Source organism: Linepithema humile, chromosome 2 (genome assembly GCF_040581485.1).
Source record: "Linepithema humile isolate Giens D197 chromosome 2, Lhum_UNIL_v1.0, whole genome shotgun sequence".
Classification (NCBI taxonomy): Eukaryota; Metazoa; Arthropoda; class Insecta; order Hymenoptera; family Formicidae; genus Linepithema; species Linepithema humile.
The window spans coordinates 22735899-22762744 of record NC_090129.1 but is presented as its reverse complement, the minus strand read 5'-3'; the positions used below and the strand labels follow the sequence as shown (position 1 = coordinate 22762744).

Here is a 26846-nt window from a genome sequence, read left to right as displayed (position 1 = left end):
TGCCACATTTATGCTACAACTAATGCCAATGTGGCACCAAAATATCACGTGACTGCTATTCCCCGCACCGCGGAACTGGCTTCACTCCCCTCGCTTAAAGTAAGATTTTATGCTCTGTCTCCTTATTCCTATGTCTATGGTTTTACCCGATTCAACTTCGACAAGTTAAATTTTCGGCAAACTACGTCTAATGAAAAGTAACACGGCGTATCAAATCATATCTACATCAGAATTTCTGTACTCGCTCGCTAGCATACTGCATTCGTGACAAATCGCAAAATAAATATAACGGTCGTTGCTCTTGACCAAATATAAGGATCATTTACGCGTGACCATGGCACCAAAATTTGTACTTTCTGGAAACGTAACCTGTTTAAATCTACAATCCTCCCGCCAAACGATCGACATAGCATCGTCACTCATAAATCACGAACACCCGTGGCAACAACAATACATTCCGACAATCGCCCGTCACTTTGATCGACATTCTTGACAAAAATTCGTACTCGTTATACACTTTTAACGTAGAAAACACGGAAAATACGCAATTACTTACGGACCGTTAACACATTGCATTTTAAGCCAAAATTGCATACTAATAATTATCATAATGGGCCGGAAGATGGCACGCGTAGCAATGATATCGATCTAAGATAAAGCAGATCAAAACTTTCAACACTACGTGCACCATCTGTCAGCATACATGTATACATAATTGATAAGCCTGTCATATTAAATGATTGTTATGTAATAAGCAAAGATAGATCAAAGAATATATATTCAATCATTAAGTTATAATGGAAACAATAGAAAAAATCAAAATGATGTAATTGTTGGATATATTCAAAGTGGCTATTGAATAGCACACACACTGAATTAAAAATAATACATTTTATTACCAATGTATATAAAATATTTATTAAAAAAGTAAATTTCATATAAAAATTATTAAATTTTACATCATAAAAATTAAAATACAGTTACCCGACATATATTTTTCAAATAATCAATTTATTCATAATATAAAAATTGCTTAAGCTTTATACACATTATAATTTTTATTGTCTGTTTTGACAAGCCGGCAGAAGTATATCACTAAGCTTCTGATTATCACCTGTATCAAGTTTCGATTTTCTCATCTTCCTGTCCATCTTAATTTTCTGTGCGTACGAGCTCAAACTCGAACTAGTAGAATGACCAAGCTTTGGAATAGGAAATATATCAGCCCTTGAATGTCCCCCAAAGCCATCAAAAGTCATACCATTGCAATTTTCTAAAACAGTTTTCTAAAACAAACATCAAAATTGTAGGCACCAACAATATCATATAATGTAGAGTGTAAAACAACTTACTTGATTTGGTTGACTAAATTTCGACTTTTTCGCAAGTATTGGAGGTATTTTTAAATTGGTATAAGTCCTTTTCAATGCTCCATTACCACAATCACTCAATGAAAAAAAACCCTTTGATTTCATATTTTGTGGAGTATTTTCATTACTACCCTATAACAACAAATATTAATTTCAGACGTGACAATGATATATGTTTAAGACAAAATATTTTATTCAACTAGTTTAAATCAATAATTCACTTACGGGTTTCATAATAATACAATTATCATCTTTTTTAAGATCTGAACTTATTCTTTTTAGACTATCCCCTAGCCTCAAACACTCGTTACTCTCGTCCTCTTGTCTTGATTTTTTATCATTATTATCCTATAACAACAAATATTGATTTCAGACGTTACACACACACACAATAATATGTTTAAGACAAAATATTTTATTTTAACTAGTTTAATGCTTTTTAATAGTTTACTTACTGGTTCAATAATAATGCAATTATTATCTTTTTTCGAATTTAGACTGTCCTGAAGCTTTATAGCTTTAACTATATCCTCTTTGCCAAAAGTCTTTCCATACTTTTCAAAGTTACTTCTCAAATAATTTTGATTCTCTACACATATATTATTACAAACACAATGCATATTTGCTTGTTTATCAAGAAGTTGATTTTGTAGCGATATCTTCTCAGTTATGCAGATATTTAATTGTGTTTCCAATTCCCTAAAAATATCAAAATGATATAATATAGAATAATTTAATAAACAATGATTTAGTTTTAAACATCTCAATCATTGCATACTTTTGTTTCATATGTTCTTCTTCTAAAACTTTGCACTTCCTATTAGATTCCATTAATTTTTGCTCTAAGGACCTAATCCTTAATTCAAGCTTCCTCCTCTTGTTAAAATTAACTGTTGTCTCTCTGGTAAATGTAGTAATTAAAATAATTGTACTAATTATATCATGATTATTCCATGTATATCAAATACATGTAATGTATATGAATATATACCTTTTTAATACTCCAATATATGTTACAAGCTTGGTATGATCAGGTGTTCTGGCTATTATTTCATCCACTTCGCTTTCAGATCCCTCCAATATAACTTGCAAACTATAAGATGTATAAAATTAATAATAAATAACTGCATGATTAAATATGAACATAAAAATTACATACATATTTCTCAAATCTATAACAAAATATATTTAGAAAAAAGCATACTTCTGTAAATTCTCAACTTTTTCCTTTAGTTGTTCATAATCTTTCCTACATTCATCTAGCTCTGCACATTGCTGTTTAAAAAATTTGATCTGTGTTTGAAGAGCACGAATTGCAGCATCCTTGCTCTTTAATTCCCTTTCAACATTTTTTACTTCTTGTCTTAAACCACTTGTCTGTTTTTCTAATTCTTGTTTATTCTCTGTAAGATTATTGATTACATTGTCCTTCAACTTTAATTGAAAAGTTACGTTATCAAGTTTATTCTGTAAAGATGTGGCATCTTCCACAAAACTGTCATTGTTGGGAAAATTAAAATATATTCTATGTATCTTATGTTTTGTTGTTCTTTCACGACATTGTGGACAAGTCTGTGACCTATAAAAACAATGTTTGATAAGATTAAACTCTGCATGTGTATAAATAATGCATGAACTTTCAAAAATAGAATATTAATTTCTTTAATAATTAAGAAAATTACCTTTCAAGCCATTGTAATAAGCATGTAAAGTGGAAAATGTGACCACATGGTGTATTAAAAATATCATCGGACGGTACCAGTAAATCACTACATATCACACACACTATATTCATTTTACAGTATTTTATCAATCAGAAATTTCAGCGAAAACCCAGATAATGCAGTAATTATGAATGAAAATGTACAGCGTAATAGACTACCGTTGCAGATTTCGCAATCACGATGTTCTAGTTATGTTTTGGTGAATATCATATGATTGTGAGTTTCTTGTCGCAATTATAAAACAGAAATAATTAAAATATACAACAACACAAATTTAAAACTGGTGTAGCAGGTTATGTTGCGGAAAGCAGTCAACGTACAGACGCCATAAAAAATGTAGATAGCAGCATCATCTGTGCAGTATATTTCTCATCATCATGTACTGTCAACTCTTATCAGGATATGGTAATACAATAAGTATTTAAAAAATTATTGATATATTTTTTTTTTTTTATTGTATTCATTATTTGTTAGTTTAATTATTTAGTATAGAGCTAGGCGTTATATATATATATAGTTGCACATTTCGACTCGATTCTTGAGACGACGCTTCCCGCTCTCCCACTACCGCGCGGCCGCTGGCGGCCGAGCCGCCGATAGCCTTGACTCAGGAGCGTCTGTGTAACAAATAGGCTGATGATGAGCGGGCACCTTTCAGAAAATAAAATTTTCTTTGTTATAGAAATAATATTTATTTTCACTAATTATAATTAAATATCTTTATTACATTTATTATAATAATTTACCTAGACAATAATATATAATATTTAAAAAATAAAAATAATTAAAATAAATCAAATTAATAAAAAATTTAATTTTTTAATAAAAATTGTATGGTTTTTTAATTAGAAATCAATAGCTTTTTACATTATCCCTGAGATACTATTGTGAATGCGTTTTTTAAAAAGTGATTTCCTCAATAGGCCTATTTTACTAAAAAATAACAAAGATAATTTAATATCTATATAAATACGGCTTGGTAAAAAATTTTATATAGGGCTTAGATAATATTTTATATTTAAAATAACAAAAGAAAAACAAATAAAAAAATTAAATAAATTTAAAAACATAGAAATAGTTAATTTATAAAACATTTGTTGGATTTTTTTGGTCATTTGCATGATTTTATTAAGAACATCCACAGAAATAGAAGAACTAGTTTGCACCAAAAAGAATAATTATACATTGCTCACAAAAGAACGTCTTTCCGTTTTTATTAATTTTATTTTACAAAAAGAGTATTTGCATAAATGTACCGAAGGCGTTTATTATCATTATTCGAATTACTTTTATGGTAAATTAAATTTGGTAATATAAATTTTAAAATATGAGAGCAAAAAGAAATGTAATTGAATTAAAGTACTAAAATTAATTTATCATAAAAGTAATCAGGGTATCGAGAGATCTTTCAATCCCTCCAGGTGGTTTTTCGAAATTCGTAAATTTTTGAAAAAATTTGGGTTGTTGGAAATTATGGGTCGCCACTATTTTTTGTTTGAAATCGAGTACATACATCGATGCGTTTCGTTGAGAAAAGCAACTTTGGTCCTATAAACATATAGCGGACAACGAATATTTACGGAGTTATAGCTCTTTTTCGTCGCCGATTATTTGGTTATCGGGGCTTAGAACTCGAAAACTATACGAGATAGAAGATCGGACCATAGGACCTTATTGGCAGGGTATCGAGAGATCTTTCAATTCTTTCAGGCGGTTTTTCTAAATTTGTAAATTTTTGAAAAAGTTTGAAACCAAATACCTACGTCGATGCGTTTCGTTGAGAAAAGCAACTTTGGTTCTATAAACATGTAAAGAAAGTATACTTTCTTTAATGCAAATTGGCCGCGCTTCTCATGCTCCGCGCGTCTTCTGATTGATTACCGTTGGATAGAGCGACATGTACGATCACGAGGATGATTGTAAATAGACACGGACACACAGTTGGAGAGAGACAGATAGTCATTACGGAATAAAGCACACGTGCAATTTACGGATAATTAAAGTTAAGAGTAAATTAAGTAGTGTGAATAGAGAAGCGGTAATTGTAAACTTTAATTGTCGTTTCTTTGTTTACAGAGAAACACACTTTGGTTGAAAATTTACCCCGTACAAATAGTTGTCTTATAAACATATAGCGGACAACGAATATTTACGGAGTTATAGCTCTTTTTCGTCGCCGATTATTTGGTTATCGGGGCCTAGAACTCGGAAACTATACGAGATAGAAGATCGGACCATAGAACCTTATTGACAGAGAGATCTTTCAATCCATCCAGGCGGTTTTTCGAAATTCGTAAATTTTTGAAAACATTTGGCATGTTATGGATCGCCACCATTTTTCGTTTGAAACTGAGTACCTACGTCGATGCGTCTCGTTGAGACAAGCAACTTTGGTCCTATAAACGTATAGCGCACAACGAATATTTACGGAGTTATAGCTCTTTTTTTGTTATCGGGGCTTAGAACTCGGAAACTATACGAGATAGAAGATCGGACCATAAGACCTTATTGGCAGAGTATCGAGAGATCTTTCAATCCCTTCCGACGGTTTTTCAAAAAATAGTGGCCCCCGTGACCCCCAACACGCCAAATTTTTTCAAAAATTTACGAATTTTGAAAAACCGCCTGGAGGGAAAGATCTCTCAATACCTTGATTACTTTTATGGTAAATTAATTTTAGTACTTTAATTCAATTACATTTCTTTTTGTCCTCATATTTTAAAATTTATATTACCAAATTTAATTTACCATAAAAGTAATTCAAATATTGATAATAAACGCCTTCGGTACATATTTATGCAAATACTCTTTTTGTAAAATAAAATTAATAAAAACGGAAAGACGTTTTTTGTGAGCAATGCATAATTATTCTCTTTGATGCAAACTAGTTCTTCTATTTCTGTGGATGTCCTTAATAAAATCATGCAAATGACCAAAAAAATCCAACAAATGTTTTATAAATTAACTATTTCTATGTTTTTAAATTTATTTAATTTTTTTATTTGTTTTTCTTTTGTTATTTTAAATATAAAATATTATCTAAGCCCTATATAAAATTTTTTACCAAGCCGTATTTATATAGATATTAAATTATCTTTGTTATTTTTTAGTAAAATAGGCCTATTGAGGAAATCACTTTTTAAAAAACGCATTCACAATAGTATCTCAGGGATAATGTAAAAAGCTATTGATTTCTAATTAAAAAACCATACAATTTTTATTAAAAAATTAAATTTTTTATTAATTTGATTTATTTTAATTATTTTTATTTTTTAAATATTATATATTATTGTCTAGGTAAATTATTATAATAAATGTAATAAAGATATTTAATTATAATTAGTGAAAATAAATATTATTTCTATAACAAAGAAAATTTTATTTTCTGAAAGGTGCCCGCTCATCATCAGCCTATTTGTTACACAGACGCTCCTGAGTCAAGGCTATCGGCGGCTCGGCCACCAGCGGCCGCGCGGTAGTGGGAGAGCGGGAAGCGTCGTCTCAAGAATCGAGCCGAAATGTGCAACTAACGCCGAGCTCTGATTTTGTATATACATAATTGATAAGACCCACATATTAAATGACTGTTATGTAATAAGCAAATATAGACAGAACTAAAAAATATATATTCAATCATCAAGTTATTATAGAAACTACAGAAAAAAATCAAATAGATGTAATTGTTGGATATATTCAATGTGCCTATTGAATAGCACACACACACTGAATTAAAAATAATACATTTTAATAATTATGTATATAAAATATTTATTAAAAAAACTAATTTCATATAAAAATTATTAAATTTTATATTATAAAAATTAAAATAAAGTTACCTGACATATATTTTTCAAATAATCAATTTATTGATAATACGAAAATTGCCTAAGCTTTACACACATTATAATTTTTATTGTCTGTTTTGCCAAGCCAGCAGAAGTATATCACCAAGCTTCTGATTATCACCTGTAAGTTTAAATTTTCTCATCTTCCTGTCCATCTTAATTTTTTGTACGTACGAGCTCAAACTTGAACTAGTAGAATGACCAAGCTTTGGAATAGGAAATATATCAGCCCTTGAATGTCCCCCAAAGCCATCAAGTCATACCATTGCAATTTTCTGAAACAGTTTTCTAAAACAAACATCAAAAAATTGTAGGTGCCAACAATATCATATAATATAGAGTGTAAAACAACTTACTTGATTTGGTTGACTAAATTTCGACTTTTTCGCAAGTATTGGAGATATTTTCAAATTGGTACAAGTCCTTTTCAATGCTTCATTACCACAATCACTCAATGAAAAAAAATCCTTCGATTTCATATTTTGTGGAGTATTTTCATTACTACCCTATAACAACAAATATTGATTTGAGACGTAACAATGATATATATAAAACAAAATATTTTATACAACTAGTTTAATTCAATAGTTTACTTACTAGTTCAATATTATTTGAACTTATCCTTTTTAGAATGTTTTCAAGTCTCAAACGCTTGTTCTCCTTACTAACATTGATTTTCTCTTGTGTTATCCACTTTTTATCGTTGTTATCCTATGACAACAAATATTGATTTTAGACATTACAATGATATGTTTAAGACAAAATATTTTATTCAACTAGTTTAATGCTTTTTAATAGTTTACTTACTGGTTCAATAATAATGCAATTATTATCTTTTTTCGAATTTAGACTGTCCTGAAGCTTCATAGCTTCGACTATATCCTTTTTGCCAAAAGTCTTTTCATACTTTTCAAAGTTATTTCTCAAATAATTTTGATTCTCTACACATACATTATTACAGACACAATGCATACTTGCTTGTTTATCAAGAAGTTGATTTTGTAGCGATATCTTCTCAGTTATACAACTATTTAATTGTGTTTCCAATTCCCTAAAAATATCAAAATGATATAATGTAGGATGATTCAAAAAAATAATGATTTAATTTTAAACATTTCAATCATTGCATACTTTCGTTTCATATGTTCTTCTTCTAAAACTTTACTTTTCTTGTAGGATTCCATTAATTTGTGCTTTACGGACTTAATCAAATTAATTAATTGAAGCAGCTGTCTCTTGATACAATTAGTTGTTTTCTCTCTGACAAATGTAGTAATTAAAATAGTACTAGTTATATCATGATTATTCTATATATATCAAATGCATATGTGTATAAATACTTACCTTTTTAATACTTTGATATATGTTGCAAGCTTCGTATAATCAGTTGTTCTGGTTATTATTTCATCCACTTCGCTTTCAGAACCCTCCAATATAACTTGCAAACTTCAAGATGTAAAAAATTAATAATAAATAACTGCATGATTAAATATGAACATAAAAATTACATACATATTTCTCAAATCTATAACAAAATAAATTTAGAAAAAAGCATACTTCTGTAAATTCTCAACTTTTTCCTTTAGTTGATCATTATCTTTCCTACATTCATCTAGCTCTGCACATTGCTGTTTAAAAAATTTGATCTGTTTTTGAAGAGCACGAATTGCAGCTTTCTTGCTCTTTAATTTCCTTTCAACATTTTTTACTTCTTGTTTTAAATCACTTGTCTGTTTTTCTAATTCTTGTTTACTCTCTACAAGATTATTGATGGCACTGTCCTTTAACGTTGAGTGAAAAGTTACGTTATCAAGTTTATTCTGTAAATATGCGGCATCTTCCACAAGGCTGTCATTGTTAGGAAAATTAAAATATATTCTGTGTATCTCATGTTTTGTTGTTCTTTCACGACATTGTGGACAATTCTGTGACCTATAAAAACAATGTTTGATAAGATTAAACTCTGCATGTGTATAAATAATGCATAAACTTTCAAGAATAAAATATTAATTTCTTTGATAATTAAGAAAATTACCTTTCAAGCCATTTCAATAAACAGTCATGATGGAAAGTGTGACCACATGGTGTATTAAAAACATCATTGAACGGTCGGAAATTCTCCCTACATATCACACACATTATATTCATTTTACAGTATTTTATCAATCAGAAATTTCAACGAAAACCCAGATAATGCAGTAATTATGAATGAAAACGTACAGCGTAATAGATGACCGTTGCAGATTTTGCAATCACGATGTTCTAGTTATGTTTTGATGAATATCATATGATTGTGAGTTTCTTGTCGCAATTATACAACAGAAATAATTAAAATATACAACACAAATTTAAAACTGGTGTAGTAGGTCATGTTGCGGAAAGCAGTCAACGCACAGACGCCATAAAAAATGTAAGTAGCAGCCAAGATCTATAGAGAGAAGGTTACCTGATGCGCAAAGAGGAACGAGCGGCAAAAGGAGCAAATGCACAGAGGGACGATCGGCAAGAGGGGCAAATGCAGAGAGGGGCGAGCGGCAAGAGGGGCAATGATGATCTCATCGGCAAACAGAAGCTATCTCAGACAGCTACTGTTTGTCGATGAGATCATCATGCTCTCCCCATCCTTCATCGCCCCTCGCCATCAAGCTGTTTCTAGCTCCCCCCTTCCTTCATCGCTCTCGCCATCAAGCTGTTTCTAGCTCCCCCCCTTACTTCATCGTCCCTCGCCCTCAACCGGTTTTACTGAGGTAACCTTCTCTCTATAGATCTTGGATAGCAGCATCATCTGTGCAGTATATTTCTCATCATATACTGTCAACTCTTACCAGGATATGGTAATACAATAAGTATTTAAAGAATTATTGATGTATTTACTTTTTTTTCATTGTATTCATTATTTGTTTGTTTAACTATTTAGTATATACATAATTGATAAAACCCACATATCAAATGACTGTTATGTAACAAGCAAATATAGACAGAACTAAAAAATATATATTTAATCATCAAGTTATAGAAACCACAGAAAAAATCAAATAGATGTAATTATTGGATATATTCAATGAGTCTGTTGAATAGCACACACACTAAATTAAAAATATATATATAATACATTTTAAAATTATGCACAGAAAATACTTATTAAAAAAGTTTATTTCATATAAAAATTATTAATTTTACATCATAAAAATTAAAATATGATTAGCTGCAGAGCCGGATTTAAAGAAGTGGGGGCTCCGGGGCGGCTGAATCAGTGGGGACCCTTAATTCGTAAAAGATCAAAATCATTGAAAACTCATTTAAAAATTCGTGAATTTAAAAAAGTTGAAAATATATATTTCAATATTATTACAACAAATATTTAAGATATATTTAATGATGCAAACTACAATGTTTGTGAAACTCTGGCATCCAAAATGCATATCGCGGTCATCACCCGGAAACCAATGGCATATATTTAAGAAATATTTGATACATTTCCAAAACATATATCAAATATAAATATATAGATTTTTTAATCAAATTTTCTTTTTAATCAAGTTTTGTTTGTGAGAGTCCCCAATTTGGGGGCCTCTGGGCGGTCGCCCTGTCCGCCCATCCTCAAATCCGGCTGATTAGCTGACATATCTTACAAAAAATCAATTTATTGATAATACAAAAATTGCCTAAGCTTTACACAGCTAAACTTGGCCGATCTTCTTTAATTAATTTCTCATTAATTATTGCGAAAATCGCAAAACGATGGAAGACTTTTCTATTCGATTTAACCCGCTCTACCTACACCCAAGAGGTGATTCAGCAATTATCAGACACCCTGTATAAGACTCTGTGATTGACAAAATCAAATAAAATCAATAGGAGCGTAAAGAGCCACAATGCAAGTTCTTCGTGCAAAGATTATTATATATTCGTTTAAAATTGTTTATAAACGTTTCTACCTTGACATCAGGCCTTCTTCGGTGTACAATATTACAAAGTAAAATTCGCTCGCAATAATTACATAGAATAAAAGATGTACAAGACGTATTAACAATCCTTTTCAACCAAATTGTTGTTCAGTAATAAAATAGTTAGAATTGTATTAATTTCATGATGATAAAGAACTCGTTCACGCAGAAGGAACGAGGTGGAAGAGTGAAGAACTGGTAGTTTTAATATGTTAGACGTTGAGATCTTAGTGATCTAAGACTACCAGTTCTTTACTCTTCCACCTCGTTCCTTCTGCGTGGACGAGTTCTTTATCATCATGAAATTAATACAATCCTAACTATTTTATTACTAAACAACAATTTGGTTGAAAAGGATTGTTAATACGTCTTCCACATCTTTTATTCTATGTAATTATTGTAAGCAAATTTTACTTTGTAATATTGTACACTGAAGAAGGCCTGATGTCAGGCAGAAACGTTTGTAAACAATTTTAAATCGATTTCCTCATCTTAATTTTCCATCTTAATTTTCTTGGTGTACGAACTCAAACTAGTAGAATAATCAAGCTTTGAATTAGGAAACATACCAAGCCTTAAATGGCGCCTCAAAGATCACGCCATTTTCTAAAACAAATATCAAAAAATTGCCAACAATATCATATAATATAGTGTAGAGCAACTTATTTGATTCAGTTAATTTAAATTCAACTTCTTCGTAAGTATTGGAGATGTATTCAAATTGGTACAAGTCCTTTTCAATATTCTATCATAGCAATCTCTGAATGAGAAAGAATTCTCAAAAAGTTGCATGTTTATATGTGGAATATTCTCGTTATTATCCTGTGACAACAAATATTGATTTCAGACGTTAAAATGATATATACAAGACAAAATATTTTATACAACTAGGTTAATTCAATAGTTTACTTACTGGTTCAATATTATTTGAACTTATCCTTTTTAGAATGTTCTCAAGCCTCAAACGCTTGTTCTCATTACTGACATTGATTTTCTCTTGTGTTATCCACTTTTTATCGTTGTTATCCTATGACAACAAATATTGATTTTAGACGTTACAGTGATATGTTTAAGACAAAATATTTCATTCCACTAGTTTAATTCAATAGTTTACTTACTTCAATATGAATACAACTGTCAACGATTCCAAGACTTACAGTTATATATTTTAGAATATTCTGAAGCCTCAAATAGTTATTCTCTTTAATGGCATTGATTTCCTCCTCTTGTCTTATCGACTTTTTGTTCAATAATTTACTCACTAATTCAATATTAATAGAACTATCAAACTTCATAAGATTTAATTTTATCCATTTTAGAATTCTTTGAAGCATCAAATAGTTATCTTTTTTAATGGCATTGATTTCCTCCTTTTGTCTCATCGACTTTTTATTATTATTATCCTATAATAACAAATATTGATTTCAGACGTTACAATGATATGTTTGAGACAAAATATTTTATTCCACTAGTTTAATTCAATAGTTTATACTTACTGGTTCAGTATTAATACAACTATTAACCTCTATAAGATTTGAATTTATCCATTTTAGAAGACTTTTAAGCATCAAACAATTATTTTCTTTAATGGCATTGATTTCCTCTTCTTGTTTCATCGACTTTTTATCACTCTTATCCTATAATAACAAATATTGATTTCAGACGTTACAATGATATGTTTAAGACAAAATTTTTTATTCCACTAGTTTAATTCAATAGTTTACTTACTAGCTCAGTATTAATACAACTGTCATCCTCTATAAGATTTGAATTTATCCATTTTAGAAGATTCTGAAGCCTCAAATAGTTGTTCTCATTAATGGCATTGATTTCCTCCTCTTGTCTCATAGACTTTTTATCATTCTTTTCCTATAATAACGAATATTAATTTCAGACATTACAATGATACATTTAAGACAAAATATTTTATTCCACTAGTTTAATTCAATATAGTTAACTTACTGGTTCAATAATAATGTAACTATCATCCTTTTTAAGATGATGAAGATGATTTGAACTTATCCTTTTTATAACATGCTCAAGTCTCAAACATTTTGCATTGATTTTCTTCTCTTGTCTTATCGCCTTCTCATATTTTTCAAAGTTACTTCTCAAATAGTTTTCATTCTCTACAGATACGTTATTACAATCACGTTGCATATTCGCAACAAATTGATTTTGTAGCGATATCTTCTCAGTTATACAGCTATTTAATTTTCCTTCTAATTTCCTAAAAATATCAAAATAATATAATGTAGGATGATTAAAAAAAATAATGATTTAAGTTTAAACATTTCAATCATTGCCTACTTTCGTTTAATATGTTCTTCTTCTGAAACTTCACTCTTCTTGTAAGATTCTATTAATTTGTGCTTTAAGGACTTAATCGTTAATTGAAGCAGCTTTCTCTTGGTAAAATGAGTTGTTATTTCTCTGGCAAATGTAATAATTAAAATAGTTGTACTAATTATATCATGATTATTCCATATATATCAAATGCATATGTGTATAAATACTTACCTTTTTAATACTTTGATATATGTTAAAAGCTCTGTACGATCAGTTGTTCTGTATAATATTTCATCCATTTCGCTTTCAGAACCCTCCAATATAACTTGCAAACTATAAGATGTATAAAATTAATAATAAATAACTGCATGATTAAATATGACCATAAATATTACATACATATTTCTCAAATCTATAACAAAATAAATTTAGAAAAAAGCATACTTCTGTAAATTTTTAACTTTTTCCCTTAGTTCTTTATAACCTTTCTTATATGTACTTAGGTGTGCACATTGCTGTTTATAAAACCCCATCTGTCTTTGAAAAGTATAAATTGCAGCTTGCTTGGTGATTAATTCCATTTCAGCATTTTTTAATGCTTGTCTTAAATCACTCGTCTGTTTTTCTAATTGCTTTTTATTCTCTGTAAGATTATTGATTACATTCTCCTTCAACTTTACTTCGAAAAGTATATCATTAAGTTTATCCTCTAAAGATGAGACATCTGTAAGATTACTGTCATCAGAAAAATTTAAATATATTCTGTGTATCGTATGTTCTGTTGTGCTTTCGCGGCATTGTGGACAAGTCTCTGACCTATAAAAACAATGTTTAATAAGATTAGATCCTGCACATGTATAAATAATGGATGGACTTTCAAGTAATTTTAGAATATTAATTTTTTTTACAATTAAGAAAATTACCTTTCAAGCCATGTTAATAAGCAGCCATAATGGAAAGTGTGACCACATGGTGTATTAGAAACATCATCTAACGATCGGAAATCCTCGGTACAGATCGCACACAGTATATGCATTTTATACTATTTTGTCACTCAGAAATTTCAGCGAAAACCCAGTTAATGCAATAATTATGAATGAAAATGTACACCGTAATAGATGACCGTTACAAATTTCGCAGTAACGATGCTGTAGTTATATTTTGGTGAAATTAGTTATATTATAGTGAACATTACAGACTGTGGGTTTCTTGTCGACATTATAAAACAGAAATAATAAATATATATATATATATATATATATATATAAACAAAACGAAGTTCAGTGAAAATAGTGTGATAGGTTATACTGCCTGCGATCACTAACGAGGAATGGCGTGAAATAACCACTACAACGTGGAACATTGAAATATGGAAATATATACGACCAGTGTAGTTAGATTTGACTTGGTTTTTCGCGCATGCGCGACGCGGCGAACGCAGTGAAGTGTTTTAGTCATAGACATAGGAATAAGGAGACGGAGTGTAAGCCGCGGGGGGTGAAGCCGCTTTCGGAGAGCGGGGACTACGGTCACATGGTACCACGGTGTAAGAATATAAGGTGATTTCACGACCATTGTATTTTATCAAAAAATCTGTGATCAAGATGTCATAGGCCGGTATTCATAGGGCGGTATTCATAGTCCGTTCTTATATTCAAGATCGTCTTAAGCACGAACTTATATTCGCTCTCTTCGTCAGACACAATCTATGTGTGACGAAGAAAGCGAATATAAGTCCGTGCTTAAGACGATTTTAAATATAAGAACGGACTATGAATACCGCCTTCCATAATCCGTTCTTATATTTAAGATTGTCTTAAGCACGGACTTATATTCGCTCTCTTCGTCACACATAGATTGTGTCTGACGAAGAGAGCGAATATAAGTTCGTGCTTAAGACGATCTTGAATATAAGAACGGACTATGAATACCGGCCATGTTAAGCCATGTCACACAAGATGTCACGTTGGTACAAGATCCCAAGTAAAAAAGGATAGAAGATGTGGATAAATGTGGATAGAAAAGGATAGATGATGAATCTCTAAAGCACATCTATATATAATTATAGTCCTAAATAATACAAATTTTTTAAAATAAAACTTTTAACATCGTGTATAAAAATATATATTACTGACAAAATATTTTTTTATTTTTTTATAACAAATTATTCTTAGTTAAATTTGCAGAAAAAATAATTAATAATGTATTCCAGTCTTTATAGAAAATTAAGTTTCTTTAAGAAAATGAATATTTATAATTAAGTTCCGCAGGACAATAAAATTTTAATAAAATTTTTATATTTGTATATATATATATATATATATATATATATATTCATATTTAAAGTCCCTCAACACGTAGCCACCTAGCGGTTCAATGTGGAACAATAACAGGAAAATCACAAAAATTTGTTGCCGTCAAATCACCTTATATTCTTACACCGTGCATGGTACTTTGGTGCCGCATTTATGCTACAACTAATGGCTTATAGCGTTTTCGATTATACAGGATTTGAACGACCCAGGGTTGATCAATCACTATTTTACTATAAATGCAAGTCTTTCATTGGTGGAGAGGTTGCAATGACGTCATTAACCAACCCTGGGTCGTTCAAATCCTGTATAATCGAAAACGCTATTAGTTTACACCGATTGTTTAGTACGCGACCAAGTACTAAATCAGCTTCTTTGATTGGTGTAGATTTTACACTAAACAATTTATACCTATCGCAGAAGCAGATTTAGTATTTGGTACGCGTACTAAACAATCGGTGTAAACTAAGCCAATGCCAATGTGGCACCAAAATATCACGTGACTGCTATTCCCCGCACCGCGGAACTGGCTTCACTCCCCTCGCCTAAAGTAAGATTTTATGCTCTGTCTCCTTATTCCTATGTCTATGGTTTTAGTCTAGTAAAAGAGTATACCATATGGTACCCATTTATTTAAAAAAATTATTATTTTCTGAAAAATCAATAAAAAAATAAAGTATATTTACATATATTTATATTTTCATATACATATACATATACATATAAATATATGTAAATATATTTAATTTTTTTATTGATTTTTCAGAAAATAATAATTTTTAAAATGAACGAGTACTATATGGTATACCTATTTACTAGACTGAAACACTTCACTGCGTTCGCCGCGTCGCGCATGCGCAAAAAACCGGGCCAAATCTGGCTACACTGCTGGAAACAACCATAGAAGAATTATAGAAAGCAGGAAGCAGCGTGAAAAATGTACAACACCATCTGTGTTGTATATTTCTCAACATCGTGTCAACTCTTATCAGGATATGGTAACACATTAATAAGCAATTCGCAGTTATAAATTTTTGATCAAATAAGTTTTACAATTATCAATAAATTAATTAAATTTACGATAAGTATATAATAAAAAATATTTATTTTAAAAAAATATGGTTGCATAATGAAAATAGCCAAGTTTAAATTAGAAGGAATTGAGAAATAGAAATATAAAATGTGAGGAAAGTCTTGAAAAGACAAGAGAACAAAAGAATTTTCAACTGAATTATTGAAATTATATTTATTTTTTCTATGATACATTAGAATATATTCTGCAATATTTACAATATGTACATAAATATGTGTAAATAACGCTATTCTTGAATGCGTATTAATACTTGCTCACAATTGTAATTATGTAGTGAAATATAAGCACAATATTTTTTGTATCACTGATCATCTTAAAGAATATTATTATCGATATATAATTATTATTTCAGACAACTCTGTGCAGAAACACAGTAAGTACGCAGTAACCAAGAATTTTTCAGCAAAAACGCAATTTTCTATAGTCTTTATAGTACTCAATCTTTAACAATCTTTATCAATCTTTTTAACACTCATCTTTATCAATTTTTAACAAGCTAAGATCGTCTTACAGTCATATAAAAGGGGATCACAACTTTATTAAATTTTATCATAACGCATGGAAGAAAAACGTTTATGAGAGGAGCGTAACATGCAATCTAACTTTCGCACTGAAAAATTTCTCCTGAAGAAGCGAAAGAATTTCGTTAAGAAAATTTCGGCATATTCGAGATTGCCACACAAGTTAAAAGATTTCTCTCAGCATCGAAATAACTAAAAATATCAATCCAACCGATACACTACGTAATTCACAGCTTAGAAATCTCATCCTCTTGCTTGCAAGAGGGATCTGTCTTGACACTTAGCGCAGTCTTCATCTGTTCCTCCAAGTTGCTTAGATTCGGCGAGCTCCTGGTCGGGGTTAGAATTGTGTCCACCGTAGGTATACTGTCAGTAGTTCTTCTACGGAATTTCAATTTTTCGCCAGATATTCGCGATCGCCATTGGATACCCTTTCTCTTCCTAGAATTATCAGGCGATCGATCGCTCCTGGCCATCAGGTACTTGGGACAACTATTGATTCTCGAACGACTTGATTCGCCGCCGATTACAGACATATCGATCATCTCCAAGATCGGTAGCTCTTGGCAGGCTTGCCTGCACTGATATTGATGCGAAAGATCGGATTCCAAAGCATCGTGTTCTTCCTCCGTGCCGTCGCAATCGCAGATGTCCGGAACGTCGTGCAGCCTCTCTTCGGCGAACGCCGAGTTCACGACGCCGTCCTGATATCTCTCATCCTGCGACGAGACACTGGGCCGTCCGTCGGATTCCTCCGCGGAAGATTGACGACATAGGCTCTTGAACGAATCTCTTTTCAAGGAAGATCCAGCCTCTATCGACGTGGAAATCGCCATTGATAGAAAAGGATGCGAAATATTCGTCGCGCTCGGCCAAGGCTGCAGCACTGGCTTGGATGATTTCAAACCTGGAAGAAAGGGCTTTCGAAAATCAATACGGGATGCGGAGCCCTTCGCGAGGGAGGAGAACTTCTTGACGGCCTCGACTATGACGTGCCGCTGCTCCATTTCGATCGGTTGCTCTTGGTTATCCAGCTGTACAATCGTTTCGGAACAATTGCGAGCCATCTTCGCAGGTGTTGCATGGGACCCGCTGATCTGGCTGAAACAAACGAGTCTAACTTAATAGAGTTCCCATATCGCATTATCGTTGTAAAAAACGAGGTTGTTTATCCTGCAACTGGAACAAGAACGATTAATTAAACGAGAACTTTTAGAAAAACATACACTCTGTAATTACCCTACCGTCTTTCGTTCGCCGGACTGTCGATCGGGTTCGCTAAACTGGCAGTGGAAGTGCGAGGCGTCGGAATATTATTACTTTCTTCCTCCTCCTCCAAAATGCCGGGCAAAAACATCATCTGTTTCTCTTCAGGCACCCTGAAAAGTCGACAAAAAATTAATATAAGAATTTATTTATATTTAAAATATGTTTCAACAAAGTTCTCACCAAAGCTCATAATTCACAAACTTTGAAAATAATTTCACATTTGAAAGCGGATTTTACAAATTTCTGATTTAATTTGTTTCGGCTATGAAACACTTTATTTCTTGCTACAAATTGCATATATAAAATACTAACGTCATGTTTGCCACACTGCCACGATAGGTCTTCTTCTTATACGATGCAGCCGCTTCCGTATACGGTAAACTTATATTTTCGGAGTCGTAAAAGATATCTTTGACGAGCGGTGGGCAGCGATTCATTAGCGTGTCTACTCCAAGATACGATACCTGTCATTTACGCATAGACATACATAAACACGGTGTTTTACAATTTTCCAAAATTTTTCGAGGCAAGTCTTAGTTGATTTCTACCTTAGTGTGACGATCGATCAACCAGTTCAACTCGAAGTCCTCGTCGTCGTCGCCAAAAGGATTTATCAATTGCTCAGCTACTTTTAACAGCCCCATAAAGAAGAAGAATTGCAGAATTGTGAAAAGGGGCACATATTTGTCTATTTTTAATTGGAAAATTTGCCTATTGTCGCCATCGATGTATTGTCGGCCGATCAGAGTGACCGCGAAGAAGCTGTACGTGGCAAGAGTCACCACTTGAGTGTACACCAAAGGAATCGACACCCAGTCATAACTCCATAGCAGGCCGCATTTAGTCCGAAATTCATTGAATTCCTGCACAACAGGTTTTTTTCTTAAGATTGATATAAAAAAATAGAGAACAATTAAGACTAATCTTTGTTATTGCATATAAAACGGATATTATATCGGGTAATTTTTTTTAGCAATTATCATATTTCTTGAAAAAATATAATTAATATCGATTGGAAGTATGTGATATTGGTGCAGTTAAAGTAGAAAGATTCCGCTGTTTTAAATATTTAAAAACTTTTTTTTTCTAAAATTTCTTAGAAAAATTTATCATACATATTTTATACAGAAAAGAAAAATATTATTCCTAGCAATTCCGATCGCAATATTCCTGCGAGCACACGCGCCTGACACACGTTTGTCTAATCGCAAAAAATTAAATCGCACTTGATAGACTGCAACACGGTTTACGACTATTTCCAGTCGACTTTATAATGGCTCGTGACTGTAACAATAGTTACTCGTAAAACCTATGTAAATTCTATGTCCATCGATAATTGTGCGAGCATACGCGCTACCGAACAATTGATTACATTGTATTTATGTGCCATCACACTGTAATCGTTTACGTATTTCTTCCATAAAACAAGCATGAAAAACTAGCACAGAAAATAGAAATTATACATATATCCGAAATAATGTTGTATTCAAAAAGATGTAAAGACAAGTGATAAGATAATTAAATAATTGTTTTTTATTTTTGATATCAATGTTAAAAAAAGATTCGATAAAATAATCAACTTTACAATGATTTCAATTCTTCTTTTGCCTTCATTTTAACAGCATTTTAGAACATATATTTTTGTTGACATTTATATAAAATAATGGCATAGAAAGAAAAACAGTTCTTCTTCATTTAATTGCAACAATAAAGAAAACATCCATCAACTTTTTGAAAATGTTAAATAATTGAAGATAGGAAGAACACGTAGAGTGTTCTTCCTAACACGTTTACTCGCACCTCCATAATTAGCTTCAAGCCTTGCGCGTCGGGCAACCTGTGGGACTTGCGTGCCTCCTTGAGAAGATTAATGAACCAGGTGCAAGGTATCCAATAGGTATTAAATTCGCTACTCGGCACCGACTGGTACAATTCGAGCTCCAATGTGGTCATGAAGCCTGTTAATTTTTAACAGACTCGTTAATTTTTAATTACCATCACAACAACAACAGCCATTCCGTAAGGATTTACCGGAATCAACGACGTGATCAAGAGTTGGAAATCGTCTCTTCACCGCCGAGCTGATGGAACGTAGAACAAGTATCAGGGAAAGATTCAGATATCGCATCAGAGCTCTGCGCAGCATTCGACTGTACTCGTCACTCCCGGTGATATAGAGCGCCACGAGATGCATCACTCTGCAGAAAAAGAGAATAGAGAATTTATAATTAAATTTATAGAAAAAGAAATTACAATGCATTTTCAGCAATTAATGCTAAAGCAGCTCGATGCTGCTTATTCTGCAAGCTTCATAAGAAAAAAGAAATATATTGTTTTTGCTGTTGAAGATTTGGACATTTAATCAAGAAATTAGAGTGTATTATTTAATTATTACAAAACTCACTTGTCCGGCCATGGTATTGCCTTATATTGCTTCCACCATCTCTGCGCCACGTAGGACACGTAAAATCCGAGGACGAAACTCAACGGGATCAGTTTGATTAAATTGTCGCAGTAAATTACAACTTGCTCGAATTCTCTGTAATGTGTTACAGATTACAATAATTTTCAAAAAGCCGACGATGAAGAGATCAATTAAGTCAGCGTCAAAAGATGAATATAAGAATGCGAATAAAATAATTCACATTAAAATAAATTTATTCTCTGTGTCTAATATTTCTGGTGAATTAAATGAATGTGATATATTAAAATAATTACTTTTTTTGATCATCGGTGAAAGTGTGGCGATAAAGAACGGATAAGATACCGAAAAGAATGAGATAGAGCAGCAGTTCCCTGTAAATCAGCTTGTACAGGGAACCACGCCACATAAACAGAAGCCTGGTGAATCCACCGCTGGTGGAACTGGCGACTTCGTATTGATAAGAGACTGTCATCTTTTATCCATTTAGGAGCACCGTGCCAGTTTCTTCTCGAGAACAACGTGCTTGCGAGGACGTTACTACTCATACTTCCAGAAGTTTTCGCCTGTCAAACAAAATTATATCGCAATTACAAACTGTAAAATATTCAGCTTTTGAAATATTTAGGAGGGGCGTTATAAGCGGAAGGAATTTTTATTACAATATAAAACTCTATCTATTTTATCACTGAATTGACAAATATATTAATTCTTTCAGTTAATAATAATTCGTTCTCTAAACTATTTTATATAGAACCAAATAATAGAAGAAGATACTTAAAAGAAATCTTGTTTTAAATTGTTTTAATAATAATACATACATGTTTTTTTAGCTATATAATCTCTAATTTAAGGTGAACCGGCTATTGCATAGAAATGAACTTGTGTCCTATTCCAAGCACGAGCCATCTCGAAATAGCTGTGGTGAAATGTCGTTTTTCTGTAAGCTATTAACACAAATAACATTCCAATGTATTCTACACTTTTATATGTTCTTATATTTATCATTTTCGAATCATGTAACAACAATTACAAACAAATGTTAACTCGATCTTCAGACATAATCAAACAGCTGATTAATGGGCTTGAAAATTGATGGACAATTATTTAAAATTATGGTTTTGGAGGCAATTACTTTTTTTTCACATTCTGAGCATATTAAATATTATTATTTTGTGTGATTATTATTAAATGTGAAATATTACATTACAGTATCATTTATATGCTAAAGTATTACATAGAACTTTCAAATAAACATTTAATTTTTGCCAGCAGACGTAACTATTTCAACGCTTTTGTGTCTAGCAATGCAACGAGATATTTCGTCACCACAGTTTTAGCGCTATTTGTGCCAGTAGACAATTAATTTGTCCCATTGTAAAATGCAGTTTCGTAACTTTTCTGCGACGGCGCGCGCCGTATATCACTTTCAATCTCAATCTTGTCCAAACGAACCACACGTTCTTAAAAGCAATTGTGACCCCAAACCGGATCGTTCGAGTAGAGCGATTTGTTGGGAAAAATTAATTCGGGAGAAACAACGAATCGTCGAAGATTTTCTCGCGATCGTTATGATGACTCGCGTCATCATCATTTGCCAGAAATAATTCATGAAATAACGATTAAAAATGAAATGATTCAGACCTAGAATCAACATTTATCATAAAAAAGACTTTGCTTAATAAAAATAAGCTAAAACAATAGATAAATTTATTTTATTACGAAATTTGCATTATATATTAGTAAATTAAATTATTTAAATATTAAAGTATTTAAATTATTCAAACATCTAATCAGCAAATGAATCGTTATGACGAATATAAATTTCACACAGTCATGAAGAAAAATCAAGTTTTAATTATGGTTTAAATATGTTAAAAAAACATACAGTAATCACATTGTGTGTGTGTGTGTCTCAATGTAGCTTTATTTAAGTCTACTTTTTTTTATTTATGACACAAAACGTTTCTCGCTGAAGCTATATTAATTTTATTACGGCTGAAATTTGGAATCCGTATCATGTGCTTTATATACCATACATATTTCGTCATAGCTATGAGCTAGGACAGAGTTTCAGATTGCACTGATATGACGCCAAAAACGGTCGTTTGCGTCATAAGCGGAACGTCATCGGCACAAACGGCAAATATTGGCGTGGCCGCGTTTATTTTTTTTATTTTTCTTTTTTTTTTTTTTAGACTGACCGTAAATAATGTCTAGTAGTAATGTTCCTCTCGGGAATCGCGCCAGTAATGCGGCGGCAACGGTAAATATAACTTTGGGCGTCGAAGTAACCGCGAAGTGTCTGGGTAAACATACAATTTGCACGAGATTTCCGGGCGCGCGACCTTTGTGGTTACACTTTGAGATGCACTTTGTCGATCGACACCTCGAGGATGCATCTCAAAGTGCGACCAGAGTGATATAGAGGCAATTACTTTCACGTGTTTGGCACTTCCGTTGTTATTTATTTCTTGTTATTACATTTGTTATCGTTGTTATATTATTTATTGTTATTATTTGACTTCTAAAATATCTAAAATATTTAAGAGATCATTATTCTTACAAGTTTTGCTACCGTTGTTCACTTCTTGAGCTGAAGTTTTAATGAGAAAAAATTATTTTTAAGATTTTCTTGGCGATAAAAACGTCATGCGATGATCTGTATGTATTTTCTCCTTAGAGATTCTTAGATTTATTTATAAAATTACATAAAATGTTAAATGTACTTTGAAATTTATTCTGATAGTTTAAAATTCTCATAGTATTTTCATAATTTGTATTATTGTAATTTGTATATTTATATATAATATATTTGTGTTGTTTGATATTATTCATATAACTTTAAAAACATTGATTAGCAATCATATAAGTTACATTACCTACAAATTATTTATATTTATGTATCGCAAACCATTGCGAGTATCGTAATACTAAATTTTTGCTAAACTTGTAAATTAATCATAAAAAAATAATTTGATACTAAGATAATCAAGGTTTTTTTTCTTTGTTTTTTGTACGTCACAAACTTATTAGAACATGCTAAAAGATAACGTGATGTTTTACGACACATGATTTTTCACCATTAACGTAGATATATACATATTCTTTTTCACATTTCCCGAAATCATTGTGTTTATTGGCGCACGTGGGATTTCTTGGCTACAAATGCGAGTGAGATTAGTCTCATTTACGTCTTGAATGTATCCAGTCCTATGAGTGGATACTTCTCTCGAAGATGTAATAGCTTCATTCTTAGTCATTCGCGCCGTAACCAGGTGCCGGTGGATTGCGAGCACGATGACGCCGTTAATAATACGCATATGTAACAACGTCGTCGGCATGTCTGACAGATCGTCTGATGCACTATATTTCCACGCGACCTTACCGAAAATACCCTCGACCGAAACTGTCGCTATTGGCGAAATACGAAATTCAAAAATTTTTCTCGGGAAAATATCCTTTGCGCTATCCACCCGATTTTTAATTAAAAATCGAACTTATCGTGTTTAATATAGTGCTTTGTTAAAAGGATAAAATTATGGCTACACAATCACGTTACAGGTAATTTCAAAATGCTGTCTCAGAAAAGAATTTTTCGAGAATAGGTAATTAGTTTTCCTATTAAAAAATTTATTTCTCAAACAACTGTGGTTAAAATGCAAATGTCACAAATATTATTAGAAGTGAAAAACTTCTAATAAATAATTTTTTAAATTTAATTAAGAAATTAAGAATTTAATTAAGAAACAATAGAAATATATTTAATGTTATATTGTGAATTAAATAGTTACTGTCAATTTTATATGTACCTAAAAATTACGAAAAAATTATTCTTTTAATTATACTGCTTCACAAAACTATATTTAATTGAGCTGTTAATAAAATAATTAATTATTTAATCTTAAGCATGCAGCTAGAGAAAATTAAAGCAAAGAATTTTGAATATTGGCCAATATTGGGCACATATCTACGTAGCATTTCTTTAACAAACATGGTTATATCTTAACAGTTATAAATTTCTTCAATTATAATTTTCTTATTATTTCCAAACGTTTAAATTTAATAATTAAATTACACAAATTGTAAATACATATTGACCAACACTTTTCAATGCAAGTAATGATATTTAGTAAAGTAAAAAATTATTTTTTTTTTATAGATTATTCACATATAAATGACTTACATTATCATTTCATAAAAAATTTCACTTCTGTGCACTTTGGTTAGTCAACTGTATCATTTCTACGTAACATTTGAGTCAACAGTATCATTTGTACGTAACATGCGATTGTAAAATCTGACATTCCTACTTAAGTATTGACCATGTCACGCAGATAATAAATGCACGAAGTAAACATCCTCATAAATATTTACAACTTCACGGAAGCGATGCGTGAATGATCAAAAACTATTTTTGTTTTAATAATGCCTTTCCACGTGAGCGTATATTTTGTGCTCGCGCATTCAACCTTATCTTGTACCATTCAAATTTTGGTTAAAGTATCTATAATTTATGTTAAGAAGTCTCTAATTATAGTGTTTTTTTTACGCAAGGCAATTTTTCTTAATATTTACAAAAGACATTAAAATATTAATGATATGACAGCCTTGACTCACCATGAAGCACATTTCATCAATCATAACTCGTACGCTTATCACTTTCCTCGCACAAAAATTTGTTATCGCACACACTAACGAATATACACTCACAGCATTCGCCTTCGCGCGTTGTCACGTTAAATTAAAGAAATTGATCGGCACAAGAGTTGACGTCCTTTCCGGTTATGTAATTTACAAAACTAGCTGTCTGGAGCAGCGGCCAATTTGGGTATATACGACGAAAGTTAATTTAACATCTTCATTTGCGGCCGTGATCGATTCTCGATTCAGTTTTCTTCAATCTTCTTCTACGAGAAATAGAATAATTTACCAGGAATAAATATTCACTCCACTTATCAAAACTGGAATAGCAATGGAAATTATTAACAGTCTCTTGGATTTTATTTTCTTTATAGCACAGCATATATATGTTTCATCGCTTATTATCACAGTTCTGATGAAATTAAATATAGGCAAAATATTTTCCTTTCATTATGCATAAATACTTATCAATGTCTCGAATGTACATATTTTCTCGTTTCTCCATTCATCGTTAAAAATTCTTCTCGCAGCTCATGATTTATCGCTTCTGAAGGACGAATTGTTCAAAATTCTTCTAAAGTTTCAAAGTTCTTCAGAAACTTTTCTCAGATTCCGGAATCAAAGTAGGTTAGGTTAGGTTGCACCGGAAAAATTTTCACCTGACGAGACCGGAGATTGCAAGACGACCTCATGTTAAAAATTCTTTGTAGTCGCAAGAAAACGAGCAGGGATAACGATACGAAAAAAACCGTGAAGAGGCATTATCACAAGTGCGTACTTGGCGCTCGTCGGCGGTGAACTGGTCGTTGCGAGTGAATTGAGACGCGCGGAATAGTTGCATAGTCGGCGGGATATTAAACATTGCAGCTGGGTACGATCGCGATTTGATGGCAGTTACCCAAAATCTAAAAAGGGCCGAATGTCAAGCTCATACACGTAAATCGCGCATACCACCGCGCCTAGTTGTGCCCATGAAGGTGCGAAATCTCCCTCTGGTAATCATCGTTTTAGAAGGGAAATGCATTACGTTCATCTAATTTTTTTCGCGACAGATGCAAAAAAATTAATAGTTTTATTAACTCATATAATTTGAATTGAAATATTGGAGTTCAAGACTACAGTTTAAAAATTTCTAGAACTTTTAAAAAGCATTTTTAAAAATTTTAAGTGATATCTGAAAAATTAAATTAATTTAGTTGTTTTTATGATATGTTTCAGACTTTTCTTTTAGGTTGTTATGATAATGAAAAGTAATCTTAGTGACTGAGTATTCTGCAAAAATTTTGTATAATCAGAATTAAAATATTATTATAGATTAAGTTTAGCAATTGAACATAACAAGTATTTTATTTATAATTTAAATAATTGATTATGGCTTTACAGATTTTTAACCACTTTTGTATTTTTACT

The 26846-nt window shown here is 31.6% G+C and overlaps 5 protein-coding genes across 15 annotated transcripts in view; all 5 read right to left on the bottom strand.

Moving 5' to 3' along the window:
* The window catches only part of LOC105668862 (lachesin-like), a 201747-nt gene extending 201166 nt beyond the window's left edge, over positions 1–581 (bottom strand). For all 5 annotated transcript variants that reach the window (XR_001100181.2, XR_001100182.2, XR_001100183.2 and 2 more), the window contains exon 1: positions 370–581. The gene's annotated coding sequence lies outside the window, so the exon portion shown is untranslated. The remainder of the gene's footprint in view (positions 1–369) is intronic.
* A 411-nt stretch (positions 582–992) lies between these two features.
* Positions 993–3477, bottom strand: LOC105668855 (E3 ubiquitin-protein ligase TRAIP-like). Its single transcript, XM_012361473.2, has 8 exons — positions 3053–3477; positions 2575–2949; positions 2362–2463; positions 2149–2271; positions 1826–2069; positions 1596–1718; positions 1353–1502; positions 993–1286 (listed from the first exon to the last, which is right to left on the bottom strand). Exons 1-8 carry the CDS (start codon positions 3163–3165, stop codon positions 1059–1061), a joined length of 1458 nt encoding a protein of 485 aa, XP_012216896.1. The 5' UTR covers positions 3166–3477; the 3' UTR covers positions 993–1058.
* Positions 3478–6938: 3461 nt separating this feature from the next.
* LOC136998112 (E3 ubiquitin-protein ligase TRAIP-like) lies at positions 6939–9592 on the bottom strand. 2 transcript variants are annotated; one of them, XM_067350317.1, is made up of 9 exons: positions 9386–9592; positions 8975–9061; positions 8497–8871; positions 8284–8385; positions 8071–8199; positions 7918–7990; positions 7537–7650; positions 7296–7445; positions 6939–7227 (listed from the first exon to the last, which is right to left on the bottom strand). In XM_067350317.1, exons 1-9 carry the CDS (start codon positions 9496–9498, stop codon positions 7192–7194), a joined length of 1179 nt encoding a protein of 392 aa, XP_067206418.1. In that variant the 5' UTR covers positions 9499–9592; the 3' UTR covers positions 6939–7191. The 2 variants fall into 2 exon arrangements, with proteins under 2 accessions (XP_067206418.1, XP_067206417.1); XM_067350316.1 differs by having other exon boundaries at positions 7747–7990; positions 9386–9590.
* A 482-nt stretch (positions 9593–10074) lies between these two features.
* LOC105668898 (E3 ubiquitin-protein ligase TRAIP-like) lies at positions 10075–14570 on the bottom strand. 3 transcript variants are annotated; one of them, XM_067350304.1, is made up of 10 exons: positions 14099–14570; positions 13620–13910; positions 13407–13508; positions 13197–13319; positions 12849–13116; positions 12615–12755; positions 12383–12523; positions 12005–12289; positions 11800–11913; positions 10075–11708 (listed from the first exon to the last, which is right to left on the bottom strand). In XM_067350304.1, the coding sequence occupies exons 1-10, from the start codon at positions 14209–14211 to the stop codon at positions 11562–11564; spliced, it is 1725 nt and encodes a 574-aa protein (XP_067206405.1). In that variant the 5' UTR covers positions 14212–14570; the 3' UTR covers positions 10075–11561. The 3 variants fall into 3 exon arrangements, with proteins under 3 accessions (XP_067206405.1, XP_067206404.1, XP_067206406.1); XM_067350303.1 differs by having other exon boundaries at positions 13620–13991; positions 14099–14567; XM_067350305.1 differs by having other exon boundaries at positions 13620–13899; positions 14099–14566.
* A 2148-nt stretch (positions 14571–16718) lies between these two features.
* Positions 16719–26256, bottom strand: LOC105668873 (bestrophin-4-like). 4 transcript variants are annotated; one of them, XM_012361514.2, is made up of 10 exons: positions 25413–26255; positions 21614–21739; positions 21089–21358; positions 20775–20909; positions 20402–20568; positions 20171–20328; positions 18919–19233; positions 18683–18834; positions 18346–18480; positions 16719–18202 (listed from the first exon to the last, which is right to left on the bottom strand). In XM_012361514.2, exons 3-10 carry the CDS (start codon positions 21265–21267, stop codon positions 17329–17331), a joined length of 2115 nt encoding a protein of 704 aa, XP_012216937.1. In that variant the 5' UTR covers positions 21268–21358; positions 21614–21739; positions 25413–26255; the 3' UTR covers positions 16719–17328. The 4 variants fall into 4 exon arrangements, with proteins under 4 accessions (XP_012216937.1, XP_012216938.1, XP_012216940.1 ...); XM_012361515.2 differs by having other exon boundaries at positions 25506–26255; XM_012361517.2 differs by lacking the exon at positions 25413–26255 and adding an exon at positions 24979–25346.
* Between the last annotated feature and the right edge of the window lie 590 nt (positions 26257–26846).

Coding starts and splice junctions, on each gene's coding strand:
- LOC105668898 (XM_067350303.1), bottom strand. CDS start 14,211: ATGCATATACTGTGTGCGATCTGTACCGAGGATTTCCGATCGTTAGAT. Junction 13,992..14,098: donor TTATTAACATGGCTTGAAAG/GTAATTTTCTTA, acceptor TTGTTTTTATAG/GTCAGAGACTTGTCCACAAT. Junction 13,509..13,619: donor AAAGTTAAAAATTTACAGAA/GTATGCTTTTTT, acceptor TACATCTTATAG/TTTGCAAGTTATATTGGAGG.
- LOC105668855 (XM_012361473.2), bottom strand. CDS start 3,165: ATGAATATAGTGTGTGTGATATGTAGTGATTTACTGGTACCGTCCGAT. Junction 2,464..2,574: donor AAAGTTGAGAATTTACAGAA/GTATGCTTTTTT, acceptor TACATCTTATAG/TTTGCAAGTTATATTGGAGG. Junction 2,070..2,148: donor GAAGAACATATGAAACAAAA/GTATGCAATGAT, acceptor TGATATTTTTAG/GGAATTGGAAACACAATTAA.
- LOC105668873 (XM_067349493.1), bottom strand. CDS start 21,267: ATGACAGTCTCTTATCAATACGAAGTCGCCAGTTCCACCAGCGGTGGA. Junction 20,910..21,088: donor TTCACCGATGATCAAAAAAA/GTAATTATTTTA, acceptor AACACATTACAG/AGAATTCGAGCAAGTTGTAA. Junction 18,203..18,345: donor AGTCCGGCGAACGAAAGACG/GTAGGGTAATTA, acceptor CGTTTGTTTCAG/CCAGATCAGCGGGTCCCATG.
- LOC136998112 (XM_067350316.1), bottom strand. CDS start 9,498: ATGAGATCATCATTGCCCCTCTTGCCGCTCGCCCCTCTCTGCATTTGC. Junction 7,446..7,536: donor GTTCAAATAATATTGAACTA/GTAAGTAAACTA, acceptor TTGTTGTTATAG/GGTAGTAATGAAAATACTCC. Junction 7,228..7,295: donor AATTTAGTCAACCAAATCAA/GTAAGTTGTTTT, acceptor TGTTTGTTTTAG/AAAACTGTTTCAGAAAATTG.